Raw genomic sequence first — 23,321 nt, 5'->3', positions numbered from 1 at the left:
TGCAAAACTGCAGCATTGGTCAATGAGTACGGATCAGCAGCTCAGAATGTTAAAACATTTCCTTTAAAAAAATCAAAACTGATTCTCTCTGTTGCATCGAGGTAGTTCTTTTGAAATCACACTATGCTTGATCTACATTTGTAGGGTAGTATCCTTGCTATTATCAAAAGGTGCATTGGGGTTCATACATGATAAGCTATGTTAGAAATATTTTACATTCTGTGATAACGTAACACTGCAATGTGATTTGTGTTTAGCAGATTAGATGTTTTCCTGCTGCAAAATATTGTAACATAAAAAATAAGGTTTGGATTGCAAAGGACATTAAAGGCTTTATATTCTCCGCTTTCATTGAACTTCAGTAACAGATCTGTAAGTGTCTTAAATAAACTTTTAAAAGTTCTTTAAAAATTTAAAGCATTATAGCATAGCAAGTACAAGTCCTGAAAACATACTACTAATAACGGGTTTCAGACTGACCTCTTTCAATACTAGCATGGATGAGCAATTAGATCTTTAATAGAGTGGTATCTGCAGAGAGGGGAACCCCTTCTAAAAGTCAGGCACAGAACATTTTAAAAGAAATGTCATTTCCTCTGACAGTGAGCTACTATTGTTCCCATTGAGCAAACAGGGAAATAGGTTCACTTGTGAAAGCTACTTCTGATTTAGAAAGGAACTCAGAACTTTTACCACCCACTGATTCACAGCTTTCCAACCCTGCTCCTATTTATTGTACAACATCATTTTAAGATAAGCTTAGTTTTTGTTTCATTCCACAAGAAAAGATAAAAGTGACAAGCACCTGCACACATTTGTCACTGCTCAGTCTAAATTTAAGTATTTCTCTTTTTTTCTCCATGAGCTGTTCTGCTTATTTCAAAATCATGCGTTTATTTTACTGATGTATTTATTTTACTTTTTCACACAAAACATTTTTGTCTTATTTATGAATTAAAGACAAAAAATTGTTTAATTTTTTTCAGTAACTTAATGCATCAAAGAAACTGACCCTTTGGTAAGTGAAAACAATTTCATAAATATTATTAACACAAGCCCGTAAAAAAAATTTAAAAACATAAAAATTGCACATATTCAGAAATGTTTGTTTTCAATCACTTGAGTTTCCTTGTCATTAAGGATAGATTTTAAGTCTTTCTCAAAACATGGAGGAAAAACTGCTATCTTTTCTTTTTCCCTCAGACATATTTCTACATGTCAATTCATTTCTCCTTTTTACACCAATTCATTCAATGCATTAAGAAATAAATTATCCACTTACTCTCTCTCTGCTCTCTTTCCTTGATTATAGCATCCAGCCATTTCTGCTTGTCCTCTGCAGTCTTGGCCATACAGACAAACCATTTGTTTTTGGCTGTGTTGTGTATCTTCCAGCCATTTGTCACTGTGTAGCCGTTGCTGTGGTAATCTGCTGTAAAATCCCAAAGCACAACACACACTGTGAACAGAAGGCCTGCTTCTTGAATCAGATCAGTGTGCGAAACCTTTATTAAAATATTCTTATTTGGAGAGCTTGATTTTTGAGGTGTTCCTTATGCATCAGTCTTACTGACTGTCCATGTGGCCGACTGTTACTTACCACCCTGGAAGTACAAACATTAATAGGAGTATCCATGGCTACGCTGTTCAACCTGAAAAATCTGTCCCCTGCACAAATTATGTAAAAAAGGTCTGTGATCAAGTGTGCCCTGTGCCCTGTGACTCCAGGGCAGTGAAACCTCATATTTGGAAGAGCCCTGACAACTTTTCTCATGACTAGAGACAGGCCAGAGATGAAAATCTACAGTGGGCACACTAATGACTGAAGTTCCATTCAAATAGATCAGCATATTCCTATTCCTAGCACAATACTTTGCCCACAAAGCTGTCTTCTCTACAGCTTCAGTCCTAAGAGTGATGTTTTGTAATTTCACCTCAGAAGAACGAAAATATTTTAAATACAATGGCATCGTTGAAAAAGGCCATGATGCTTGTTTGGATTACTTGTGCTGAACTTTCTAGAGATACACTAGCTTGTTGTATGTCACGGTTTTTGTCCACTGGACATAGGAACTCTTTAAATGTTATCTGTGAAAGGAAATAATACTAATTGCTGACTTAATACAGTAGGAGCAGGGCCTGGTGCAACTTTTGTAGATGAAATAATAAACCCATCAATTCTTCCAGCTTGTGTCAGGACACGAGAACAATAGTGCAACAGCTATTCCCATATTTCATTCTCGGCCACATTCCATGCTACTGATTTGATGCTAAGACTAATATTTGGTAGTATTCTAAATTAGAAGAAGATCTAGAAGTTCTGTTATTTTAGCTGTAATAGCTTAAGATGTAAGAAAAGAAAGGATGGAAAGAAGTTAAAAAATCTTTTACTAAATTAACTTGGATTAGGAGAAAAAATAGACAAGCTTCTGGATACATAAACTCTTCGTAAGGTCATTTCAGAATGAAGGACTAATGCCTGAAAGTATGACCAGTCTTTCAACTGTGTGAGTTGGTCTAAGAATGAAGACATCGGATGTTACACAACTAGCTAAGACTTCATTAAAGGAGAAGGATGAATACTTTTGTGCCAACTTCCCACACAAGATTTGGACTTTGTGTGGTTAAAAGACAGTATTTATTGTCTTACCTGTTCCATCCTCCACATTCTCCACCTCCATGACTTCTGTGTTTATTCGGCCTCTGAAGATATAAAGGGACCCATTGATTGACTTTGTCCGTTTAGATGCTTTTTTCCCAGCAACTCTGCAATTAGGATTTAGACTGTTAGATACACATGAGCAAATAGCATAACGTATATACAACACAGCTTGTTTTGGATTCAATGGACACAGGAAACAACAGCACAAATCAATCCAAGATATGACTATTAAAAAGGATTTGAATATAGAGTGCTATGATATATGGCTACTCTCAGATTGGAAGTAACTTGAATACTCAAGTCAGTTCACAAATATACGTGTGCAACAGTATCAGTACAGCAGGAAAGGGCTTATTTTGCTAGACTATGTGAAGACTGGGATGTATTTAAGCTTTACATTCTTGAGGACTTAACTGACTGAAATGACAGTACGACTGAACTTTATGTGGGTTTGGGATAAGAACTGCAATATCACCTGAAAAAAGGTTACATTTGCCTCCTTTTTGCCTACAGCTTTGGGAAATTTGTGGTAGGTATATAAAGTTCCGAATATGAAATGAAACATGCAAAGAGGCTAGTATCACATGGTCTGTCACATGTGTTCAACATCTCTGCATGTGGCATCTGATTTTTATGTCTACAATAGGTTTAAAACTATCCGACTGACACCTGCTGAGCTTTAATATCTAAGAACAACCCTGCTATGTGAACCAAAACATGACTGGTCAAATGATCACCATTTGAGATGGCAGGTGTCCAAACTCTGTACAGTGAGGGAATTGCTGTGGCAACTTGCCAGGTGCTCATAAGATCCAAAGAGCACTGCAATAAAAAACAGCTGGGAAGAAAATTTCTGTCAAAGTGAAATATTTGTGATAAACTGAGGTGCGATGAGAATCACCATGCTTTTTTCTGAACAATTTTTCCTTTTACAACTAGTTTAAGTGACAAATATACCTTTGGTGATGACCATATATTTACATACAATCAGACTGACAGGGACTGAGAGCTTGGAGCTATTAGATCATTTCCTAAAGACGTCTGTTAGAGTCAGGAAAAAAAAAAAAGAGCTGTACTGGCAGCCTTATAAAACTCTTTAAATACTCAGCCCACTTCCCCACATGAAACATATTGTTCCTAACATCAGGATTCAATTTAAACAGCAGTCTATGATACCACTAAAAACACAAAACAATACTCAGCTCTGAAAAAATCTATGTCATCAGTTTGTCAGGCTTCCCAACGCTTCTGCAAAGGATGAGACTGCAGTCTTAGATCTAAAATCACAGTTCTAATTCTGATGTTAAACTCGTTTTGAAACGGTCTCAACAAAGCTACCTCTAATTTAAGCTGTTGTGAAGAGATGATGCCCAAATTCAAATGGCTGCATGGTTGACTATTTACTGAAGATCAAGGGCAGAATTTTGACTGCACTTTTTGATCAAGGAAAACTCCAGTGATTTCTACAAGCATGGTATAAATGGGATAAGAACCAAGTCACTCAATTTCAAATTGCAAACTGACAAAGGAAGGGTGGTTTTTTTTTTTGGTTTGTTTGTTTGTTTTTCTTCCAAAATCTGTGTTCCACTAACATGTTGGTTGTTTGTCAAGCAGCTGGTCAAATGATCACAGCAACACAACTGGATAGACATTCATTTCCATCCTGGACTAATTATAAATAGCAGCTAGACAGGGGAAATATCCAAAACTAAAGTCACTCAGCAATCCCTAAATATATATTTTTCATTTGGCAATTACAAGCAGACTTAAAAAAATATTCCATTTTTTAATGGAAATCAGATTCTGGGCATTTCATCAGTCTAAGCTACATTATTAGACAAAGATAAACAATATCGATCCTTTGGGAAAATCAAAGTGCTACAGCAGCCTCCTCCAAAATCAAGCCAAACTACAGCGTAGCTCAGTAACATCACTGTACAAAAACAGAGGGTTGCTTAAAAGGCAGCAGAACATTTTGTTTTCTAAATCTTAGTATTCTGGGAAAAATGCCTGGACAGCGGGAGGGGCTAGGCTAACCTGAACTACAAACAGGACTAGAAAGACAGTTTTTAAGAGCTCTGAAGAATTAAAAGATTAGATAGCAAGTTGATTTTTTAAAGGAATAGTTTTCTGTTAGACAACTCCAGTTTCTGAACTCTGTTTCATATGAAAGAATGAATTTTGACAAATTGGTAAAGTGTCAAAATAAAATGTTTTCTCTTTCTTGCTTCATTTCAGCAACGTCAGAATGCTTCAATTAGATAAGATTAGAAGCCATTTAAGATCAAATTGCCATTTTTTCTTTTAATTTAAATATTTATATTACATTGTAATAATTTCTAATGTAGATTTCACCTAAAAATTGTATTTTACGTTAGAGTTTCACCGTTATTCACACAGGAAGTATGAACACTAGTGTCATGATTTTTTTCCCAGCTTAATGGTTCCAAAATTTCCATGAACAAAAAAATGGAAATTTAACCCACTTTTTGAAACAGAAGAATTTTCTTTGGATAAAACACTCTAGTTTTTGAGAAGTTCTAATTGGTTTGGCCATTCCGCTCGGTCATCGCCAGTAAAGAGGTATAAACTGAAGAAGAGGGAGGATATTACAGGAAGGAAAGGAAGAGGAGAATCTGAATAGTAGAGGATGTATGATAAATCCAGAAAAGACCAAGACATGGGAATGAGACTAGAAGTGTGGAGGTGAAAAGCTTTAGAAATGAAATACGTTATAATTGCTGCAGAAGAAAATTGCCTTCTTCACTGCCAACGCTATTTTAATAATAAGTAGTAGGTGTTAACAATGCTTATGTTTTATAAGGTAAAATGATACAAAAATTGCCACTAGTATAAGAAAGGAAGACAATGCACAAAGCACGTGGGCTGCAAATGCTGAACAGCAACTTACTGATCATCTCTTCCTCTTTCCTCTGTGCCCTGCATCCACCTAATGTTCTCCTAGTCTTCTATTTTCCCCTTTCTTGGCTTTATATCATTTTTCATGTCACCCTTGTCTGCTTAGAACAACCTCACAAAGAAAGTTGGCAAGGCCTGCTTCTGCACATCACTCCTGGAGATCCATCTGCTCTGGGAAGCTTTCCAGCTGTAAGAACTCACTTAGTGATTTTTTTTTGCACTGTATCAACTTCTTTCTTTGGATTGTGTGCTTCTCAGAGTGGGGACCCCATTAATCTCTGGCATATTTATCTTACCATGTAGTAATTTCCTTCTCACGTAGTCTAAGCAATAGCAGCAGTCAAAAACAGAGGAAAGTCACACCTGTGACTCAGCCTTACATAGCAACAGGGAATACAGTGAGTGATTAGTAATTGACCATACTTCCCATTTGCAAAACCTCCGAACAGTCCCATTATAAAAGCAGAGGGACTCACCTGGATTTCCTCTTGCAATAGACTAGTAGATTATCAAACAGAAAGAACATTCTCTCTTGGATGTTCCCTGCTGAGATTTTTAACAAAGTCCCTTGGAGCAAGAGCTGCGTGCAGATATCTGTAAGATTCGACCCCTGAAACAGAAAAGAGATCTTTTATTTTTCACTTTTTTGTGTGCACACAACGAAGCACTTTTACTAAAGCTCTGTTATTTTATCTGCACTTCATTAAACTGCCAAATGATTGATGCACTTAGGAGGAGGAAGTCCTCAATTTCTTATTGCAGCTAAACACATCATGCCTTTTCTGTGTTACAAATACTTTTATACAAATCCTCATACTCTGTGATAAATATTCCTTAGATCCAAGAGATTTTTCCTTAGAAAAATCTTTCATTCTCAAAGCAGTTGTTTTGTGAGTCTCTCAAGACCATTAGTCTTCCCATCGTATCCTAAGTATTCACTCAAAATATGACAAGCGATGGCTTTAGGAAAGCTTTATAATAAAAAAAAAAAAAAAAAAAGTGATATTTCTCTAACATTGTAGATCTGATTGTGGCACGAGTCACTATTAACCATCCCAATGGAAAATCATCTCAGTGGTGATCTCTCTCTCCAGCTCTTCTGTTAGAAGTATATGCAGCTGCTCTCCTTTCTGGACCTCTAATGAACACATGCAAGTCAGAAACGTAGCCATGAAAACCACAGGTCGGGTCCTGGACACTGTGCTAGGTGCAAGCCATCATATGCACTGAACTGCAGATATGCAGATAACTGAGCTTGATGCTCAAGCCATTCAATCACATGAGGATCCCTGGAAGCTGAAAACCAAAGTAGATTACTCTAAACCATTCAATCCCCAAATTGTTACTCAGATTATTCCTAGGAAAAGTAATCACATAGTCTTTGAAATGGGAGTTTTAGGGCCAATGCAGTTGGGCACAAATGAAAATCAACCATGGGACTGTGCTGGATCACTCTCAGAACAGGCAAATTCCAAGTGTCTGCTCATTCTGAATGAGCACAGTTGAGAATCTGCTCTTCAGTTGCACCACTGACCAAACAAGATAGGTTTGGCTAAACCCTAGGCACTGGTTCCTTGGTCTACTATTACTTCAAAGGTACAAGATCATCAACAAAAAGGTTTCTTTTCAGGAAAACACATGGAGACATAAGAAACATTTACCACCCAGTCCTGGAACACTTAATATTTTTTGCATTTCTTTTTGAGTTGGAAGGAAGAATAACTTAGGGTAACAGTGTGGGTTCCTCCCATGGTTGGCATGCAGATAAGGGAGTCAACCAGATAATGTGACCCACTGTCTTGAGTCTTACTGGAAAAGAGAACTGACTTTGTAGTGCATGACATTCATTATCAACAAAACCGCTTGATTTGCAAAGGTCCAATAACTCTAATATTCACAAATACCACAAAAGACTCGTAAAACGTAATTCACCCCACTTACAGAAACTGAAGACATCTCTCTGAACAGGCATGAAATCCAGTTCTATCTAGAAAGTCACCTCAAAAGGATTTGTTTGAATGATTTTAGAGATTGTATGAGTGAATATTTTTCAGGAAGGTGCAGTCTGCTACCATTAAGCTATTCAGGGAAAATCACTGAATTGAAATCAGCCTTTCTAAATGCAATGCAGTCACCCTAAAGGTGTGAATAAAGTTTTAATGACATTGTTTTCTAAATCAAACCTTGCAAGCTGTGCTGTGTCTTGCTTTTAGTTAACAAGGAGTCTGCTATTCTTTAAAGGCTGCCAAGTATGGACATCAGTTTTGTGTATTCCACATATGTGTTTCTGTACTTTGTGGATTTAGTCATGCAGGAGCTAGCTCGATGCAATATTTCCATCTGCTGCCCTGATATGTTTTTACTTTTTTAAATCCACCTATAGAAATACATGTCCAGAAGTGAACACTCGTTAATTTGAAAATGACCTGCTGACCATGACTATCTACATGGGAATTCACTATATATCAGAAATATGACCCCAAAGCCTAGTAACACACACACAAATAGGAACAGAAACCAACCAACTGTATAACATAGAAGCATGTTCCCCACACGGTTTGCCCACGTAGAAATCAAGGCGTTAGAGCACCTCAGCATCAAGTACTTAATTCCCTAAAAGACACACAGAGGAAGCAAAAGCAAGGAGCACAGTGACATCAGTAATTGGACTTAATCTTTTACTGACACAAGAATTACCAGGTAAAATTCTCTGGCCTATTTTGTATAGGAAGTCAAAGCATACAAGTTGGTCCTCACCTTAAAATCTAAGAATCTTTATTTTTCCATCAGACCCATCATTATGGTATCTGAACATCGTTGATGCATTTCTGTTTGCTGTTGGCCTAGCTACTTCCCATTTATACCAATCTGAGAGTTTTTTCAATAGTAAGAAACAGAGCAGTAAGATTTATTTGATGTTTTCAGAGACAAGACAGGATTTCTCACCTTTCTAAGTGGGACCAAGCTGCAGGCAAAAAAAGAAAACATCATAGCTGGTGGAATTGCAAATTACAGCCAATTACAAAACACTTGATCTGCCTGAGCGCTAACACATCTTACAACTCATGCTGTTCTGTGATGGGGGTTTTGCTTCCCTAAACATTTCAGACTGGGAGAATGTGTGGATTCTTCACGTAGCAATTCTTTAGTGAAAATAATTCACAAGGACTCATGAGGAGGAGCTGACCCCATAGAATAATCAATATGTAATTAACTGGTTCTTCACTAACCAAACAAAAACATTTTACACAAAAGCTGGACTTCTCATGCATCCTCTACTTTCCCCGCCCTTTTTAAAACTAATTTGTTTCCCCAAAGGATTAACCAGAATCAAATTGGCCTGCCTGAGACTACTCCATAAAACACAACTACAAGGAATCTGTGCATTCCAGAAGGATGAATCTGAGCAGAGTTCACTTAGATGAATAAAACTCTGATCAAGCTGCGGATCTTCAAAGGCTCCCCAGGCTTGGCTTACTTCAACATGACCCATCATTATAACATGTTTCAGAAAGAGACTGATAGGATGATGCCAGCGCATGATAGTGAGAATGGTTGTATTAGACGGAGAGACAGACTGGTAGGCAGAGATTTTGAAGAAAAAATGTGGAACTGAGGCAAATGCTCAAGAAAATAACTACTGCTCTTAGTGAAGCTAGAGATGACCCTTGGGAGCAAGAAGAGACATGGCAGAAGTCGAACGATGTTATGTTGTTCCTCATGTTGGAAATGTTGAGGGTGGCGCTGATGGCAATGAGATAGAGATAGGTCAGGGATGGTCCCACTGGGACAGTTGTAAGGAAGCACGTGATCATAGAAACCAGTGAAACTGTGCTGGTTTGGTTAAACAGAAACTCTAGGTAAGGTGGAGCCTGTTCCAAATTAAGTGAAAAAATTACTCCCAAGCTTCATGTTGGGCCGCTTGCATATTCCACAGAGTCAGGATACCTCTCAGGTAGTCATAAAGAACTTGGTCATAAGTAAGCTGATGTTTACTTCTTTTTGACAATTTCAATGGCTTGTACTAAAACTGCTGGAAGCTATGGGCCTTATCAGATTAGTACATATGGTAAATAACCACACATACAGGACATAAACGTTTCAGAATCTAAAACCATGATAATAGAGAAAGAGATTTTCTATTTTCTAGGAGAGATTACCATCAGATGAACAGAAAATCTGAATGTGACATTTGCCTTACACACTTTCTCTTACAGACAGCTCTGCGGTTTGCATCCCTGTATGGTTAAGTTAAAAATGTTTTTAATTCATCAGTTGCAACATTCCACAGGATAGGAGTTAGGAACCCTTCTCATTAGGAACAAACTGTGAAATCCATCTGAAAGAACTGAAAACAGTTATTCACTAACATAGCACTTTGCAAAAAAGTCCTAAGTTGCAAGACTATGGCACTGTGGCAACCAAAAGATAAGAAACTGTCATTCAGTTTCAGATTTCTTTATGGGCACAGAAGAAAAAATGTGATCATGTTTAGTATTAGTCTGCATCTGTGATTTATAAAGCTAGCTTTCCTCCTCTCAATATGCCACAAGGAGATTCAGTAACTTTCCACAGCTTACTGATAGTCAAAAACACTTCTCCCTTTTTGAACTTTTGGGGTGAGTGACATAAGTGACTTTGTTACATATAAACAAATCTAAACAGATTTTTAGGCCCAGAATGTTGCTGTGGATTAGTACCCCATCTCCCACCCCCAACACTGCAATAAGTTTGATACCACTTCATTAATGACATCGTGGACACTTTCAGAGTCATGTTTCAAGCTCTAGAGTTCAAACCATACCTCTTGCCTGGAGGACCCATGAGTTGCACTGAACCTGAAATGGTTTTAACTGCTTCTGGAAATCCTGCTATATAGAATATTACATGACCTTTTTTGTTTGTTGAGCTTGCTATCCAAAAAATAAATACACAGCTGGATATCTGGGTTACTCTCGTGTCTTTAGCTGGATGCCAAGAACATCCTTGAGGGGAAAAAATGAGCAAGGTTTAAAATATACACGAAAGACAGAAAAAACAACCCAAAAAAGATTTGTGGAGAGCACCCAAGACTCCAAACATGAGGAAGTTTATATGACCTCTAAAAAGATGTCCTCAGCTGGCAATGATCAGCATCAATATTTTAAAAGTCAGTCTTGCTACATGCCGACACCAATGTCTTTATGAGACCATTTAACACCGCTGACTCCCTGTGGTGCACCTCCCAGAGGCTTCCAACTGCACTGACTCAAGGGCCTCAACTAAAGTCATCACAAGATAAGCTGCCAACCCTTTTGTGCACCATCCCAACTTCCCAGTATTTCTCCCGGGTGGCTCTTCTTTCAGATTTCCTCTGTCCCCAAGCTTCACATCTCAGCTACCTTCCTCTCTTATTTTTCTCTCTTCCAGAGTACGTGCTTCCACCTATACAGATACACCTACTGATAAACACATCCCTATGAACACATCTATGAAAAACTTAACTGGAGTAAATACAAATATACTAGTTGCTTTCTAACTGAACCTTTATCTTTTATACAGGAAATCTGTAGGAAGCCAACTTTCAAAGCTCCCACAAAAACGAAAGGCTCGTAGGAACGAAAACAGAAGCTTGTGTTATTTAAACCACTCCTGATTTCATCTTCTAGTTTTGTCCTTCAAATGAAACCTGACCATTTGAAATTTTAGTCCTTTCCAGCTCTAGTACCTTTCTTTATTTCATGATCTGTTTCTTCTGCTACAATTTAGCAGTAGCCTGCACTCCCCAAAATAAACACTGAATTCTAAACCTGTCAAAGTGATGCCACCCACACCTTTTAGTACATTTATACATCAGAAATCCCTGTACACATTATGAACCACCAAACTTCAGCCCACAAAACCATGCAGAGAATTGTCTCCAGAGGGCTTGCTAATCCTGCACCATACCTCCCATCCTTCAATGTGGGACTGCAACTGTTCAAGGGCTTCCAGTTTCTCCATCTGTCTCTTGGTCTCGTTGATATTTGTGCAGACCGTCTTCATTGCCTGCAATGCATTCTGGACAGCTGGGTGATCAGGATGCTTGGAGGGAGTCCTCTTAGCCAATTCCTTCAGAAAAAAATAAAAAATAAAAAATCTAGAAGTTGCATGTGGAAAGCAAACAGCAGTGAAAGTGCAGTCCTGTAGGAAAATGACAATAATGCAGCAGAACTAAAGGAAATTTGCGGGTATGTTACTGTAGATACTGTTCCCTGCTCTTCATGTGTACAGGGTTGCTGCTTCATATGAATGCTGTTAAATAAGTTAAGGAATTACTTATGTTAAATGTATCAAATTAAAAGAGTTCAAGCCACACGTTTTGCTGTATCAAGTACATTTGCTTCTAGCATGACCCAAGGCCAAATAAATTAAAATAAATTATTACATAAAAAAACACCGTCCACGTCAAAGACATCCACTGGCCTGTTGACTTAGCCGTGGTCTTCATCCTATACCATTCCCAGTGATACACATCCAACGTTTCACTGAAGCTGCGCTGGGCTCCATCACGATCTGATGAAGACTCTGCCCATGGCAGGTCTCTTTAAGAACAACCAGAGCTATGGAAGCTGGGTTTTGTGTAAGGAATGGCCTTACGGGAACAATGCTAAGGCTGTATATGCCATACACAGTACTTACACAGATGGTCAGGCGTAGGCTAATCCCAACGCACGTCAAGCTTCAGGACCTAGGTTGTTTAGATCTACAAACAGCAGAGAAATGCTACCAGTGTGCAAGGCAGATTCACCTAAAGCCGGAACGGCCCTCATGACAAGCCTCTTTCCCCTGACTATGGCAGGATCCCAATGTGATGCCACCCCTAACCTAGATTCCTCAGAGTACAGGTGTCTTCCATGAGCGGAGGCGAGGGGCTGCCTCCGGCCCGGCACCGCCGGTCCCACTCACAGCTCTGTCCCATGAGGGTCAGCAGCGATCAAGCCAGAGGCCTACCCTGGCAGCCAAGAGGGCAAACCACATTTTGGGGTGTGTTAAACACAGCACGGCCAGCCAGGGAGGTTTTCCCGCCCTATTTCTTGTCAGCACGGCCTCGCTTCGATATTGTGCGCAGTTCTGGGCTCCACAGTATAAAAAGGATGTTAAGATCCTTGAAAGCACCCAGAGCTGGGTAACAGAGCTGGAAGGCATGTCCTGTGAGAGAGCCTGAGGGCACTTGAGTTGTCTAACCTGGAGAAAAGAAACTGAGAGGTGAGCTCACTGCTCTCTGCAACTTCTTGAGGAGGGGAAGCCAAGGGGTGCTGGTCTCTGCTCCCTGGTCACCAATGATAGGACATGTGGAAACGGCACAAAGCTGCACCTGGGGTGGCTCAGACTAGGTATTAGAAAGCATTTCTTTACCATGAGGGTGGTCAAACACTGGAACAGGCTTCCTAGCGAGGTGGTTGTTGCCCCATGCCTGTCAGTGTTCAAGAGGTGTTTGGATAATGCCTTTAATAACATGCTTCAGTTTTTAGCTAGCCCTGAAGAGGTCAGGCAGTTGGACTAGAAGTTTTTTGAATACCCTTTCCAACTGAACTATTCTATTTTATTCTAAACATGCTTAAGAAAGGGCAAACCCCCTTCCCCCAGTCATGTTGAGGAGGGGAGTTAGGGAGCTGCTGGATGGACAGACAGAAGCCAGCCAAGATCAATCACCACACTCAGTTAAGTGCCTACAGCTCTGGGCAGTCAGTCTGCATGTCCAGAAATCACAGGGAAATTCACTAACCACAGGAGTCCCATGTTTGTTTTTGTGTGTATGTGCGTCAGGGATGTACAATGCTCATTTTATCAAGGAGAAAACAAACACAAGAGTAAATTGTCCAAGAGCAAGCCACTTGCAGAACCAAGACTTTCTAGTTCTCAGTGCTTTTACCTCCAAGACAGGCACGTCGCAAGTAGAGAGGGCTCCCCCAAAGGCAAACATGATGGCATGAGAAAGAGAGGTGCCAAGAGAGCAGCAGGAGTTTAGCAAGGACTCCTCCTCACCTCTAGGAGGCTGGGGCATGTATTTTGACTGGAGAGAGTAACAGAGATGAACAGCTTGCCTGCTCTGAAGGAGTTCATAAGAGACTGCTTCACTTGATTCAATACACAATATCCCATAAACACTGCCCACTGAAGAACAACAGGAGGAAAACTTGGGACCTGACAACATTTACCAGAGTTTGGCAAAAGGGGCAACCACTGTCAACTCAGTATTAATCATTTTTTTAGACCAATGCTATTTTATAGTCAGCCACAATTGGATAAAAATGCATTAACGAAACCTTAACTAAGGCTAGTAGTTCCCTCTTGATACATAATACCGTGTTTAACACCCACATTTTTAGGTTGCCGGGAATATTTCTCTTTCTCCCTATGTTATGTTTTGCCTCAACATGTTATTTGGTTGTTTTAAAGTCCCATGACTAAATGGCAAACTGCTGCTGAATTGCATCATTTTGCATGAGAGAGAAAAAAGAGTTTGAAATGGTGCCTGCACAGCAGTGTGGTCTGAACAGAGCTGAACTGCCTCAGCCCAGAGCTCCCACAGCTAAGGGCAAAGACAGCCGAACTGTTCCAGGTGGTATTCAGCCAAGATTAGAGATTACAATTCCCAAATGCTTGTCATGGGCTCCGACAAAGTTTATTCTATGGTCTGATTTGTCTTTGGCTTCTCCATGTTGTCATGTTAACCTAAGCAAGCGTCTCCTCACCCCACTGTTTTTTGCCATATTGGCACTAAAGATCTTTGTGCCATGCTGTCTTGCTTGACACTGACATACTCTGATTGCAGGTATGATCCTGAGTATGGCTGGGGCTCACCTCCCCTAAATTGGTAGCGCAACTGCAATACAAACTCTGCTCCTAAACTGGCTTGTGTCCTCACACGCCCTCTAGATCAACTTAACTGGCTCTTCTAGGGTGAAGGTACATAGCCTGTGAGACAGGGGAGGGATGTGAGCTGAAGCTTAAGTCCTGCTGAAGCTTGCATTACTTTATGGTAACTCCAATAGCTGCTAATCCAACCACTTAGCCAATCCAGACACTGGGCTGCTAAATCAAGGAGCTTTCTCTGTCCTAGTGTTGATTCATACATCAGCTCTACAAAGTTCTCCAGACAGAAGTCTCATTTAGTGGGTGACAGGTTTGTGCATACCTCGCTGTACTTTTCTACTAGCATGAATGTCTGCAGAATAAATAATTGGGACTGTGAGGTGCAGAATATTGTCTATATTAACTTCTCAGTTTGCAGAATGTTCTAAACTCAAGTCTGCACCTTGAGATGAAACTACTCGGCTACTCAGACACCTTTAAATAACAAAAAAGACAGGTCTCGTGAGAATCCAGACAACACAATGGGAGGTACCCTCATTCCTACCCAGACAGATCCTGGACACAGAAAGGTCCAAATGAATGGGGGGGAATGTCTGTGTTTGTCCAGTAAAATGCGACTATTCAATTCTTTGGATAGACTTGGTATTTTGAGAATTTATTCACAGCTGCAGTTTCTCCTTCCTCAAAATTACCGACAGTGATTGACAATTGCTGAATGACGATGGAGGAGATGGTCATGTGCTGACAACTGGGAATCCCACTAAGAGAGGAGTTAATGATTGTAACTCCTGGATGATTTACAGAGCAACACATGAAGAAGAAAGGGAAGCTGCCTGCTACAACTGTCAGTCACTATCACAAATTTAATTCCCTGGGGAATTTCTCACCCCACTTTTGTTCAAAGCACAGCCAGGGCAAGTAAGGAGAAGAGAGGGGTTGCACCTTGGTGACACCAGCCTCTGTTTCCAAAACAGAGAACAATTTTTGCTACATGACTGTCGTTAAAATCTTTGCTTGTAAGCAAAGGGAGACAGCCTGTGGCACACATCCATCTCCCTGGCTCCAGCAGCACAGTAGCCTGCTTTGATGCCCCAGACACCCCCCTCCCCTATTGTGTCCTCATACTCTGCAGAATACCCCCCAGCTGCTCTGTGCCTCCTCCTGCCTGAAAGCAGGGAAGATATGGGAGCAGGTGCCTACTTTCTGGCCCCCAGCATTTTCTGCAGTGGCTGCTATTGTGAGGAAAATGAAGCTCTTTGACACTCCTGAGTCTTTTCTCATTCTCCCTTTCCCCTATACCTACCCCCCAGTCTCCTGACTTTGGGTGATGCTCTGTCTTGCCAAAGAAGGAAGGGCAGAAAATGGCACCACAGCACCTTCCCCCCCGCCCCCAGCTAGCTGCCTGCAGTGCTGACCAAGGAGCAGGAGAGGAGGCTGGAAAAGGCAGGGAGAGGAGTGCTGGCTGGGCACTCATCTGCCTCAACAGCAGCAGCAGCTGAAACAGTCAGAGCAGTGGCACTCCGTTGGGGCAGGTGCCTCGCTTGTCCCACCACGACTCAGTCGTAAGCCAGGCAAGGAAGAGCCCTGCTGCTCTGCCACTGACAGCCCCTGAAAGAGCAGAGCCTGGCACTTCTGAAACACGGCCAGGGAGCTCTGGGTGCTTATTTACTTTAGTGACAGATTTATGATGTGTAAACTATGAGAGCATTTGCCAACATGTTGAAAGGCAGCTGAGAGAGAGACCAGATGGCAAACCTTGGGTATGACGGCCCTGTCTTCCATACAGCTCGTCTATACTGCTGTCTGGAAGGACTTCATGTATTGCAACTTATGCACCACTAGGCCTAGGACATGAGGTTGCCACCACTTGCAGAAATCTATTCCTTGCGAAGACTGTCTTAAACTAATTCATAAAATATCTACTTTCTAGCTACAAAGTTGTTAATCCTTCAGACTAACCAGCAGTTGAGAACAGAAAAGCTGGTATTTTTCACAGCCTTTCTAATCTTCAGCGTTATCCTCTGACTTCTCTCTTCCTCTCGAAAAAAAAAAAGTTGCAAACATATTCTGTATTATAAGCTTGAAAAAAAGAACTGTTCTTTAATGAACACAGATCAAAATGGGAACTGTCTCCTCTCAGCACAGCATTCTCCTTTTATTGCACAGCTTTTTCATAGCTGCCAGGTTTGAGGTTGTGCCACTCACAGCACCTATACACAGAGCCCAACTGATTTTACGAGGGGAGTAACAGCACTCAGACATCCACAGCCAGCTGTAGTGTCCCTCTAAACAGCATGCAGAAAGGAAGGATAGGTAATCTACCTATCTACCCAAACCTACCCTATTTTCATTTAAAACTTCAGTCCTGTCACCACAGCCCCTCATAGAGTCCCTCCTCATCTTTCCTGTAGGCCCCCTTTAAGTTCTGGAAAGCTCCTATAAGGTCTCCCTGAAGCCTTCTGTTCTCCAGGCTGAACTTCCCCAGGTCTCTCAGCCTCTCTTCACAGCAGAGGTGCTCCAGCCCCCTGATCACCCTTGTGGCCCTCCTCTGGACCCACTCCAACAGATCTACATGCTCTTATGCTGGTGGCTCCAGAGCTGAATGCAGCACTGCAGGTGGGATTTCACGAGAGCAGAGGGGGAAAATCATCTCCCCTGACCTGATAGTTTCCAGGAGGATCTGCTCGAGGATCTTGCCAGGCACAGAGGTGAGAATGACTGGCCTGTAGTTCCCTGAGTCTTCTTTTCTTCCCTTTTTAAAAATTGGGGTGGTGTTTCCTCTTTTCCAGCAAGTGTGAACTTCAGACTGCCATGACTTCCCAAATGTGATGGATAGTGTCTTAGAAAGTTCATCTACCAGTTCCCTCAGGACCTTTGGATGCATCTCATCAGGATCCATGAACTTGTGTTCCTTCAGGTTCCTTAGATGCTCTTGCACCTGATCTCCTTCTTCATTCTCCCAGTCCCTGTCTTTGCCTTCTGCCTCCTGGGTGATACGGTTAGAGCACTTGCTGGTAAGGGCTGAAGCAAAAAAGTCACTGAGTACCTCAGCCTTCTCCATATCCTGGGTAACCAGGTCTCCTGTTTCCTTTAGGAGAGGGCTCACATTTTTCCTAGTCTTCCTTTTATCACTGACATCGTTGTAGAAACCCTTCTTGTTGCCCTTGATGTATCTGGGCTTTAGCTTTCCTAACTTGATCCCTGGCTGCTCAGACAGTGTCTTCATATTCCTCTCAGGTTACCTGTCCCTGCTTCCATCCTGTGTTTCTTTTTTGTGCCTGAGTTTGGCCAGGAGCTCCTTGTTCATCCATGCAGGCATCCTTGCACTTTTGCATGATTTCCTCTTTGTAGGGATGCATCGCTCTTCAGCTTGGACGAGGTGATCCTTGAGTATTAACCAGCTTACTTCAGCCCCTATGCGTAGATGAACCTATGCAACAATTTCACATGCTTCCACATGAGCAGGATCGGATCCCTGGATAACAAATTGCACTTTGAAACTGATTCACAAAGGTGTATTTGGGAAATTCACAAAGGTGAAATTGGAAGCTACAATTCGTCAACTTATCCTTAGAAGAAACAGTGTAAAAGTAACAGATACATAGGTAAAGCTCTTGCATTTGGATTCTAAGAGATTATTTGGCTTTTTAGTTCCATCCAAATAGTCTAACAATCACGAAATAACTATGAAGGAAAAGGCCCTGCTAGAGACTTAAATGTTGCCTTACTTCACTTATTAACTGTACCAAAAAGAGAGAGAGCACTCTACAAAGAAATGTCAATCTTCAATTATGCAATGTAGTGAAAGGATTTCCAACTGAAGCATTTCAGTATCAGATACAGCTTTAAATAGCTGAAGGCTAAAAGAGTTCCAAACATGATAGAATCTAAATATAAAAACTAAATCACATAAGAAATAAGACACATCAGCTGTTCATGCATTTGTCTATTTACTAATTGTGCTTGACGCCCAAAAAAAGAAACAAAAAAACTCTGAGGAGAGACCTCAGCAACATGAACATTGCACAGGCAAATGCAAAAAGGTAGCAGGAGGGATGCTGAGCGAACGATGCAGGCAGGCAGAGGAAACTAGAGGTTTTTCAAATGTAAACACACTTTTAATACTTCCTAGCAGAAAGGATGTTATTCTGCTTAACTGATCTTTTTTTTAAAAAGAAGCCTGTGTCATCCTTTCACATGTCCTCCCTGCCACACAAAGATGATGGTGTGCTTAAAAATGGCACCTGAACATGTTTAGCAGTTGAAATTTAATCTCTGTAAGTCTCTATATTTTAAAAAACTCTTTCTGTCTTCATACTTTTGAGGACACTCACGCATGGCTTTAACACGAATTTTGTGCAATGACTGTTAACACTGCAAATCATTGCTCGCCAGGCTGTGTCACTCTGCACTACAAACCAGTGCATGCATAAAACATGGTTTCAGAGATACATCCGTTGGTAATTTAGTGAACATCTCAGGATTACAGAGATAAAGACACCATATTTCTTATCATTTCAAAAAGTCACGGTAATAAACAGTTCAGTTCCAAATTGTGTTTTAAAGGGTAAAAAAACACCACCAATAACAACAACAAAAACACAACATGCATAAAAACACAACACCTTTCTGCAAAGATAAATGTAGCTAGAAGTTTTATATTTGTGTTTTTCAGTTTACATGCATTAAAATAAATTTTCTACTATAACTAACCAGAAAATAGATGCTACACCAGGCTCTGTGTACCCATCAATCACAGCAGTTTTTATCCTGTATGTTTTTTAAATTTATAATTTATGTCACTGCCTCTGCAAGGTAAAGACTAGACAGCAATAAATCACTAAAACTGATTACATTAGATGTGCCATCAAATCTTCAACATACGCTTAAAAATTAAAGTGAAACAAAAACGTGTTTTATATATATTAGCAGTTATTTGTGATTATATATAGAAAGCATTGAAGACAGAGTATGATTTATAAATTGGTAGAATTCCTTACAACTCTGTAGGGTGTATATATAATTTTTAATGCTGTAACATTATGCTACGAAGAGTTGGATTTTAACCAGGCAATATTATGAATCTAAGAGCAACATCACTCTTCTGAGGATTGAGGGGGGAGCAAAGCCCCGAAGATTAAATGTACTCAATTAGGGCTAATTAGAAGGTTTTGTTCCTTAAACATCACTGAGAGGAATGCAGAAGGAGAAGAGGGGAATGAGGGAGTTTTCTTCATTCTGTTCTGTGTCCCCAGCACTGGCTTCCCATCCCTGCCTTTCACTGCATTTGTTCAGACCTGTGTACACCTCACTGCTGGGCTCTCCCCTACAAGAGGGCTCTGAGCCCGGATGCTCGGCTTTCTCCTCCAGGATTTTCTTTTCCTCTTAGGGCCAATGAGTCTTCCGTCACATGAAGCAATACATAATTACTGCCCTAAATCCTCCATAGAGTTGCATGTATTATGAGATATTTTTAAAGTATCAGAGGTGTAATGTGCATTTCTGGCTGGAGACTTAGCAATTCCTTAAGAGAACAGACATCAAGTAAGAAACAACCTCTGTGACATGCACTGGGCTATCAGGAGCCTGTAGGGGTGCGGCCATCATGTGCTTCACATTCCTCGCGTGTTGGGAGGAAGGAGACAGAAATGACTGTTCCTAATCCCTACCCCCAGTGGTGTGATTAACTCATGATCACTCTTCCCCTAGGGTTTTCTTCTTGCTGACATAAATGCTCTTTATTAGGGGGAAAAGGCTATTTTTGTTCAGAGATTGGTTTACACAACAGCTGCTTCTACTCCTAAGACGTATAGTTACCGCTAATTAATACAGAGTCATACAATTATTATCAGTGAGACAGAGCTGCCTTAATCCAAGACGTTCTGCTAGAAATATTTACTCAGCAAGCTCTCCAGTGTACACATCCAAAATGAAGTTTTAAGTCACTCGCACTGTATATGCTCTCAAGTTCTGTCCATCTGTTTGTCTTTGCTGCTTACCAACTCATAAGGCCCATCACAGCAAGCACAGCTCCATTTTGTTCAAACCTACTCAAAGACTCTTTTCTCGCTTTTAAGGAAAATTTATAATGCATCTCATCACTAACAAACATTCAGAGCTCCAACACACCCAAATGGACTTCAAATCCTCTGCTGAAGTGTGACAGCAAGGGAAAGAAGTGGGAGATAGATACATCAGGGAGGGTTTGGACTGGGGATAAAACTAACTTACTGACCAAAAAGTTTGTGCTAATTCTCTTCTCATGCTGCCTGAAGCAGACAAAAAGTGTACTAGGGAAAAAATATTATCATTTCTGCTGTTTGCACAGAGATTGTGAAACACCATGGTGAGGTCTGAGTCCCACGCTTCAAACCAAACATAAGGCTTGCAAACTAGACTTCCAAGGAAAGCAACCAAAATTTAAAAACTGTTTAGTCAGACACTCCAAAGTTGCTATGTTTGGTGCACAGAAAAAGAAACTGCAAAAAAAATGAGCTTTATCAATCACCATCACCTGAATGATCATTCTGTCTCCTTAATTTTTTTGTTAAAAAAAAAGTTTGGTCACAGGATGAGAAAATGTAAGATCAATTACAGGATGTCATACTTTACACTGGAAATTACTGATAAGATTTTTTTAAGGTGTATCTGCACTTAGAGATATTCCAGTATGCTATTCCTAATTAAGTAACCCAAATCAACTTAATGTGAGATGCTATTATTCTGGAATAACAACACTCACATATGGAATTAAGCAAAAATAGTTATCACGTTTTAAAAGTGCCTTTCCCTACTATTTATGGCTGGCTTTCAAACATATAAGTCTGAGTTACTATGTTCATATTATCTTTATCAAACCTAACTACTTAGCTATCCTAAATGATTATACTATAAGAAGGTCATTTCAAAGTTATCAGAAAATCTGCATGTTCACAAATTCTTATTAAAAACAAAAATAGAAAAGTAGGATAACACTATGATTTTTCTAATCAGCTGGAATACAGAGTATCTGTTTGCCCTGGGAATTAGATAAAATAAGATCCAATTCCCATGAATACAAAACTGCTATTTCAGGAGCAATAACTGCAGTTCAGTGGCAAGGGGAGAACAAATGCTTAATTTGAGGGTTGTGTTATTTTTAAATCTAATTTTTTTTTTTGATTGGCAAGTTGCATTTTCTTGGTCAGCACTAACAGAAATCAGCCCTCCCCTTCTCTTAGCTTTCTTGATGTCTGAAACATTTGTGTCCACGGTGGTAATTTTGTGCCAGCAAGCATCAGACAAGTGTGGAATGGGACACAGTTCATTGACCATGAACTCACTAGTTTGAGAATCAGCATCAGTTAGATTTCTAATGATCACACACATTGCCAGAGCTGAACACCCCCTAGTAATGGCATAGCCTCACTGACTGAGGCAGATTTGTTGCTTAACAGAAACTAAATTCCCTTCAGCTTTTACTTGAAATTTTTATGTCCTGTCCAGGAAATTTCAAGTAGCAAACTGTGTGATTTATATCAGCCTGTATACACAAAGAAATCCCTAGAAAAATGGAATGCAGATTACAAGACCCATCATTGCAGCTCTCCCTGTTCACTCCCTTCGTGGCTCTTTGCTCTACACATGTGTGTGGTTCTGAGAGAACAGCAACAGATCCAAACACTCGTGCCCCCATCCCACAAGGCAGGCACAGTGTTGGCATCAAAGACAAATTTACCTTCATTCTACCCTACTGTGGCTGGAAGTGAAGAAACGCTGCTGAGTCTTAGCCTTCCTGGTGGTATTTTTGGCTTTCAAAGAAATGAGGTTTGTACTCGCTGGCTTTTTGACATACGCAACTGTGTACATGTGAGAAAGTAAAAACAACACACCTTATTTCCACAGGCCAACATTTGTTCCCCAGAGCACAATGCCTTCAGTTGCCATTGTACTTGGAAACACCACAGTTCAGAGAAACTTATTTTAGGCTTTTGATCACTCCCTCTTTGCAAAGCAAATTCTTAAAGAGCAAGAGAAACCGTTTCATTGATAGCTCTTCCAATCACTGACACAGAACCTCACACTTTCTGAAAGATTTGTCCTATAATGGTACAGAGGAATAGGAAAGTTTAAGTTGAAGAATACCAAAAAGTCACTGCAACAATAATACTACCTTGTAATCAAAAGTGTGCATCTCCTCTGGCATTTGAGTGACAGAGCATCTCTCATTCATTTCTGAGTAAAATCCCTGAAATTTCAGGAATTTCTGTAATATTGGCAGTTTCTGACATTCTAATATTTTGATGGGCTTTTAAAACAGAATAGAGATTTTGATTTGCAAGTCAAGCTTCTGTCTGTAGATAAAAAGTCAGATTATCCAAACTGATAGAGATCTACGACTCAAACACATTTTCCAAAAAAGCTTAGAAATTAAGCAAGTCTCGTTAGCAACAGGTGATTCAGCAACAATTTCATATTAAAAAGAGAAAAAGAGGCACTCAGTTGGGGATGTAGGGAGTTCCCTAAACCAGCTATGTGCATGGCTCAGAGCTGAGATCCCCAAGCTGTGCTTCGGAGATGACTGGTGGTCAGAGCCAGTGCAGCAAACCGCATTGGCTTCAGCTTATCAAAAAGGTCACAGAGCAGAACATGAGAAACGCAGCATGTTAACAGTGATATTCTGGTTCAAAAAGATTGAGAAGTACTGAGATAAAACTGCTTAAAGATCACTAAAGATGAATGTAGCAAAGGTACAGCAGATTTTGACCATTCTGGCTTGATGAAGATATCTCCAGCATGGAATCAGTAACGAGATGAAGGAACCTGGCCCACCGGCTCTGTACCTAACAACTCCATTCATACAAAGGGTAACTGTGACAGGAAATCTGCAGGAAGTTAACACTTCGTCTTTCAGTAGCAGCAC

General features: G+C 40.3%; 1 protein-coding gene across 2 annotated transcripts in view; it reads right to left on the bottom strand.

Annotated features, from left to right (window-relative positions):
• Positions 1-23,321, bottom strand: part of PREX1 (phosphatidylinositol-3,4,5-trisphosphate dependent Rac exchange factor 1) — a 172,374-nt gene that overhangs the window by 63,823 nt on the left and 85,230 nt on the right. For both annotated transcript variants that reach the window (XM_048072456.2, XM_048072455.2), the window contains exons 6-9: positions 11,510-11,671; positions 6,058-6,191; positions 2,651-2,766; positions 1,283-1,432 (exon numbers count right to left, since the gene is read on the bottom strand). In XM_048072456.2, coding sequence (XP_047928413.2) covers positions 1,283-1,432; positions 2,651-2,766; positions 6,058-6,191; positions 11,510-11,671 — 562 coding nt within the window. The remainder of the gene's footprint in view (positions 1-1,282; positions 1,433-2,650; positions 2,767-6,057; positions 6,192-11,509; positions 11,672-23,321) is intronic.

This window comes from Anser cygnoides, chromosome 16, assembly GCF_040182565.1.
Source record: "Anser cygnoides isolate HZ-2024a breed goose chromosome 16, Taihu_goose_T2T_genome, whole genome shotgun sequence".
Taxonomy (NCBI): Eukaryota; Metazoa; Chordata; class Aves; order Anseriformes; family Anatidae; genus Anser; species Anser cygnoides.
The sequence above is the reverse complement of the archived record's forward strand: the minus strand, read 5'-3'. Positions and strand labels throughout refer to the sequence as shown.